The sequence below is a fragment of the Salvelinus namaycush genome, unplaced genomic scaffold, assembly GCF_016432855.1.
Source record: "Salvelinus namaycush isolate Seneca unplaced genomic scaffold, SaNama_1.0 Scaffold248, whole genome shotgun sequence".
NCBI classification, from domain to species: domain Eukaryota; kingdom Metazoa; phylum Chordata; class Actinopteri; order Salmoniformes; family Salmonidae; genus Salvelinus; species Salvelinus namaycush.
Genome location: NW_024059319.1, coordinates 112,002 through 118,001, shown reverse-complemented (window position 1 = coordinate 118,001; position 6,000 = coordinate 112,002). Strand labels below are relative to the sequence as shown.

The 6,000-nt window shown below is 42.8% G+C and overlaps 1 protein-coding gene across 2 annotated transcripts; it reads left to right on the top strand.

The window, feature by feature from the left end:
- The first annotated feature begins 711 nt into the window (after nt 1-711).
- On the top strand, nt 712-4,519 carry enkd1 (enkurin domain containing 1). 2 transcript variants are annotated; one of them, XM_038984546.1, is made up of 8 exons: nt 712-814; nt 1,295-1,395; nt 1,486-1,710; nt 1,952-2,124; nt 2,345-2,530; nt 2,875-3,014; nt 3,200-3,336; nt 3,540-4,519. In XM_038984546.1, the coding sequence occupies exons 2-8, from the start codon at nt 1,311-1,313 to the stop codon at nt 3,698-3,700; spliced, it is 1,107 nt and encodes a 368-aa protein (XP_038840474.1). In that variant the 5' UTR covers nt 712-814; nt 1,295-1,310; the 3' UTR covers nt 3,701-4,519. The 2 variants fall into 2 exon arrangements, with proteins under 2 accessions (XP_038840474.1, XP_038840472.1); XM_038984544.1 differs by having other exon boundaries at nt 712-948.
- The last annotated feature ends 1,481 nt before the right edge of the window (nt 4,520-6,000 follow it).

Below are 6,000 nucleotides of genomic sequence, written 5' to 3'. Positions count from 1 at the left end.
CTGTTTACAGATATTTTAGAGGCTATTTATACATAATTGTTTTATAAAACCCGTATAAACTGTATTTATAATTATATAGCAATATTTTATGTTTAATATTATTCAATTACACAATTTCTTATATATCACGTCTTACTTTTATTTTCCTGCACAAGTAAACGCAGGAAATGCAACACCTTTGTCTCTACTGCCATTCATTCCAATTAGACTGGTTTTGGATTTCTCCTTGACCAAAATGTATTCATTATGGAATTTTGGGGATTATGACATGGCCCCTTTGTTAATTTAATAGCATCTCTATGTCGGGGACATCCAGGTGCTCTGTGGTAGATCGTCGTCGTCCTCAGTATTATCACAGAGGTTCTAAACTCAGAGGCGCAACATCGCAAGACTTCCGGGAAATAATTGCGAAAGATGCCGAACAGACCAGGCCGGGGTTTGGGATTTGAGAAGTCAATGAGACAAGTGAAAGATTCTTCCTTAGTTGTTAATTTTCTCGAAATCTAAAGGTACAACATAGATTCGAGCCAATGTCTTAAGTATCTGAACATGTTATTACTCCGACTTTGTGAAAGTGACAAACAACCGTTTAAATTATTCCTCAAAAACAACTTTATATTGAAGGAGTGCCTTTGATTTCACGGCATGCACACGCGCAGTTCGATGCAAGACGACAGTTAAGTATTTGTGCGCATGAGTTTAGTTAGCCAACGTCGCCAACAACTGTGTTCGAGATTTCTATTGGAGAAGCAGTTTTAGCCTATCTTTATATTGTACTGTATTTGATGTTATAGTTGCCTCTCACGTATCTGCGGTAGGTTACATTGTTGCCATGGTGAGGGATTTGTCTTTAACACTGTTGTCTCTGCGTCATTACTGACTGCTGCGTGTTGACTGGGATATTAGGTCTAGCTACAGTTGGTTTGAAGTCTGGAGTATTTTATAAAGGTAATATTTGGCAGAAAAGCTCTAAAACAGATTCTAACCATTGTGTTTATTTAGGCTAGTGAATGTTAGCTGTAGTTGTAGGAACAGTGCCGTTTAGTTATCATCAGTCGTCAATGAATGCATCGATATCTTTTGCTAGCTAGCTAACGTTCGCTAACGACTGCTTTTTCTCTAAACTTGCAACAGTAGGTCATGATCAGCGTGTAACAGTATTTTCTAACTGGCATTACATTTTTTGCTTAAATGATAACGTTACTTTCTGAAATGTGAATTCAGTGAAAAACCTATTCGAGTAGCTAACTAGATAGCTCAATTGTGAATATCTTTCGTCTCTGTCTCGCAACAGCCACAGGTGTTCAGTGATGTGCGAGGGTCCATCCATGATATCTGGGCCCATACCCCCAGATCCTTCCCTTTCCCCCGAATACTACAAACGTCCTGCATCTGGTAAGATAGCTAAAATGTACAGCATTTTAAAATCCCAATAATTGTTGGTACAGCATGTCACACGGTGTCTTCCGTACTTCCTTATCCCAGCCAGGGGTCGTCTGGAGGGGAACGCTCGTGGGACCCCAGCCCTTCTCTCTGGTCCCCTGGCCCCGGACCCTGTGTTGTACCCAGGCTGCTACAGCGCCCGTGCCCCTCAGCACCCCCGCATCGGCCCTAACGCCACACACATTCTGGAGAGGGGCCAGAGAGGGGTGGTGGGGGCCCTGCTAAGACTGGAGGGGGTCTCCCTCAGTCCTAACCCCTCTAAGCACAGTAAGTCCAACACCTACTGTTTCGTGGTAACCACAGGCCAACATCATCTTCCACTTAACTTGCCAAATTCAAAGCCACATTTGTGGTTGTAGTGGATGGACTGTTTGTCATTGTAGTACATAGCATGCAAGGGTGGTGACTGTCATTTACTATACAGGAAAATACATTTAAAAGGTTCAACAGAAACAATATGGGACTGTTACCTTTCTCTCATTCCCTGTATTCTCTGTTTGTCCCACAGAGCAGCTGGTGCGTGACTACGGAAAGGAGAACGTGCGTCGGCTGAGGGAGATCCAGAGACGCTGCAGAGAGCAGGAGGCACAGAGGGAACACTCCCGTCCCGTCCCGGTCAAAGCCCTGTGGAGCTCCCCTAAATACCAGGACATCCCCTCCAGGGTCATGGCCCAGCTACAGGTGAGGGGGACTGGGAGATAGGCAGCCCTTTGTTTAGTGCACTGGGGGCTTCCACACCAAGCATAGACCTGTGCCAGTTAGTTCAAATTATAAGGATGTCCAGGGATGCTGTGCCCTCTTCCTATAACAAACCAGGGCACCACCATTAGTGTGGTATTTTTGTAATAATGTGGGATCGATTCTACATGGCTTCCTCTCTCTCTCTCTCTTCTTTCTGCAGGAGACCAGCCCTCCTATGAAGCCAGAGTGTCAGAACTTTTTAAAAGCACATTCTATCTGTGGCTCTGCTGGCCCCCCGAGACTAAAACGGGCTCTCTCACCCTCCCCAAGACCAAGCTGTGCCCCGTCGCCGCCCCCCTCACCTCGCTCAGCCTCCCAAAACCATACAGAGAAACAGAGTTTACAGGTGAGATAGGCACATTAAAATAGCCCAGACTGACTGAATTAATGGATGGACTCCAACTGAAATGTAAACATCTATTCCTCCAATCAGTGTGTATTTTAGCTGTGTATTTGCACATCTACCTCCAAACCTTGCCCTCTATGGTTGGAACCTCCACAGCTGAAGGTTGAGACATCTTTTTATTCAACTTCCATTTACCTCCAAATGTGGCTGAGCAGAATATCTCTTCTGTACTGTCTGTTTTCACCTATTACCAATATCAAAAATAAATGTGGTATGATTATTTTATGATGTGCTATGCTCTGAGCCCAAATGCAAACTTAATTAATTAGTATATTCTGTTGCAGGTGCAGGGCAGGAGGGTGGACTTTGTGAGCCACAATGCACAGGCTGCAGGGAAGACAGTCCTCCGTCGCTCCCAGTCATTGACCAACCTGAGGAACAGTCAGCCCCTGCCCAGCGCCATCAAGGGACAGGTGCCTCAGTAGTAAGTACACTGAACCAATATACATTATCCTCCTCTGTAACTGCACTGAACAAAAAGTCTATCTTGCATTCAAAAGTGGAAGTCACTGGAAGTAGCAAATCTTCACTCCAGATCCAATAATTCTGCCTCATAGTTAACAAAGCATACTTTTTCTGACACTATGAATCATTCTCTCTATCTATCAGCCTTGAGGAGCGGAAGGAGCAGTGGCGACGGGAGGAGGAGGAAAAGAGGAGGAGTATTCCTGATCCATCCATCCCAGCTGGTCACACCCTGATGCCAGAGAGGGAGAGACAGGAGACTCTGGAGTCACTCAAAGAGAGTAGGTCTTTTACCACAAGCACTTTTACATTATTTGTCTTATACCTATTATTTTTCAAGTTGCTTAGTATGTATACATCAGCTTAAATAGATGGTATTTACTATTGAAAAGATGCTGTGTATTTGTGTTGAACGTTCAGACCAAGATGGATGCTCTTATTTATTCTTTCTCTTTCGTCTCTCTCTCTGTCTCTCTTCTTCTAGCCCATCGGTCTCTGGTGAGTGAGCTGCTGTCTCTTCCAGTCAGAGCCGACTCTCTGGGTGTCCGTTCCCGTCGTGCTCAGCTGGACCGCAGGCTCTCTGAGGTGGAGGAGGCCATCAAGATCTTCTCCAGGGACAAAGTCTACATCAAGACTGACTCTTAACACAAGAGGAGGCCTGCCTGGATCTTATTCACTAGGCAAGATCATGGGAGAAAACATTCTGAAGCCTGGGAGACACTATTTGAACTTGTTCCATGAAGGCTCTTTTTATTTTTTGTTCTCTCCTTTATGTGCCTACTGAATGTGATCCTGCAGTCTGAGGCTGCTGGGAAATAGCCTAGACTCTAGAGCTATTATTAGTGTAATTTACAAAGAGGGGAAATTGTAAAATGAAGTGATTTATTTCTCCTGTGACACTAAGCAGGTTGCATTTACTAGTGCTTGACTACCAATGGCCTACTACTGAATGTATTGTAATAATAATACATTACAAACAAGAATCTCAAATTCCCTTGAAAACAAATGTAGGGATCTGGCAGTTCATGGTTGATGGTCTTTCACAGCTTCAGATGTAGAGGCATTTGGGAAAGGCAGTCAGTAGCAGTAGCTTGAGCAGAAGGAGCATCGATGATACAGACCGGCAGGGAGAACGTCAGTCAGATACTTTTCTTAGGGCAATTAGGCAGCCCTACTGTAAACCAAGCACTTCTGTTGGCAGAGAATGTACATACCTTCACTGTAGTTGGTGCGTGTAATGCCCATTTTAGCTGACTCAGAATCATATCAACTTGGAACTGGCACAAATGTGATGTTTCTCAGTTACATCCAAAGTGGGTTTATTGTTTGGCATTTGTCATTGACTGTGACTGTAATGAAGTAATTAGGTGTGTAGTACTTGAATTCTAGTTTTGTATTTCATTAAACTTTGAGGGTGTTTTATGGGTCCTCCTCATATGAATGTGAGGACCAGACTCCTCTATATAGCACTCAAACAATTGTGTCCGACCTCTATTTTCAGTCCTTTTTTATGTGTGTACCATATTCGCATAATACTACCCGCTCACTGGTCTACTTTCAACCAAAAATTGTTATTTATCTCTTGCTATTTCTGTGTTGTGTCACGCACGCCCTGCTCCCTCGTAGTGGAGTTCATTGCTTGTCTACTCTCCCCTGTTAATATTAAGAGCTAGCAGAGGCAGTTTTAGCTAGCTACATTACTTGCAAGAAAGTAAAATAATAATACAACATACTTTTGAAAAAAGCTGGAATAGAGATGAGTAAAAGGAAAGCGCCACAGGAATCCCCAAACGAGGGAATAACATACTTTCTTACAGGTAAGTCAAGGGGCGTGCTAGCTACTAGCTAACGACACCTGGCTAGCACATATGAATAGGTTAGCTAGTCATCATAGTACCTTCTTTTCTAGCTACCTTAATTTGCAAGCAATAGGTTAAGCAGATTGACATATTACTAGCTAGTATGTAAAACACGAATATAAACGTATTTAATTATTTAAAACTAGTTGCAGTCCTCGTAACGTTTAGTTAGCTAATAGCTGTGTCAAACGTAATTGAAACCCCCTTTGCACAGCCTGTTAACGTGAGGTAAAACGTCAGCCTCTGTGGTGATCATGGCTAATAGCCTGTGAAACCAACCAATATTCTGTTAGTTTCTTCAATATGCGAAGTCTGAGTGAGTATGATTCTATATTTGTTTCTTACACTCCCAGAATTGCCCAACTATGAGAGGAATGTCTTTTTCTTCTTCTTCTTCTTCTTCTTCTTCTTGTCAATATGGGGGTGCTGTTTTCACTTTGTAAAAATTTGTTCCCAAATTAAACTGCCTCATACTCAATTCTTGCTCGTACAATATGCATATTATTATTACTATTGGATAGAAAACACTCTCTAGTTTCTAAAACCGTTTGAATTATATCTGTGAGTAAAACAGAACTCAAGTTGGAGCAAACTTCCTGTCAGGAAGTGAGAAATCTGAAATCGGGCACTCTGTTCTAGGGTCAGTTTATTAATTTGCATGTATTCTATTGGTCGACATGCACTGCATACGCCTTCCCCTAGATGTCAGCAAGCAGTGAGAATTGGAATGGAGTTGCTAGGCAGGTCTGAGGCCATATAAAGGGTCTTGGAACGTGGGGTGCACTCTTTTCAACGTTCGCCATGACGCGAGACAGACCTCAGGATGGCATTCTGGAAAGCTCTCGTTATAGGCCTTAGATATATCCGGCTCTGATTTTATTCGATATAGGTGTTAAAAACGTCATAATGTAGTTATTTTAAACCGAGTTATATCATTTTATATCAGTATATTGCGATTTTCGGAATTTTCTTTGTGCTGCGTATTGAAGAGTTGGACACGTCTGGGCCACATAGCTAATGTTTGCTGCTAATTCCTAAGCTGAAGACTACATTCTACAGCCGGAGCAACGATTATTCTGGACAAAG

Excerpts from the sequence above, each read along its gene's own strand:
- enkd1 (XM_038984546.1), top strand. The coding sequence starts at position 1,311 with ATGTGCGAGGGTCCATCCATGATATCTGGGCCCATACCCCCAGATCCT. Across the intron at positions 1,711-1,951 it reads TCCTAACCCCTCTAAGCACA|AGCAGCTGGTGCGTGACTAC; the intron begins GTAAGTCCAACA and ends TTTGTCCCACAG. Across the intron at positions 3,337-3,539 it reads TCTGGAGTCACTCAAAGAGA|CCCATCGGTCTCTGGTGAGT; the intron begins GTAGGTCTTTTA and ends CTCTTCTTCTAG.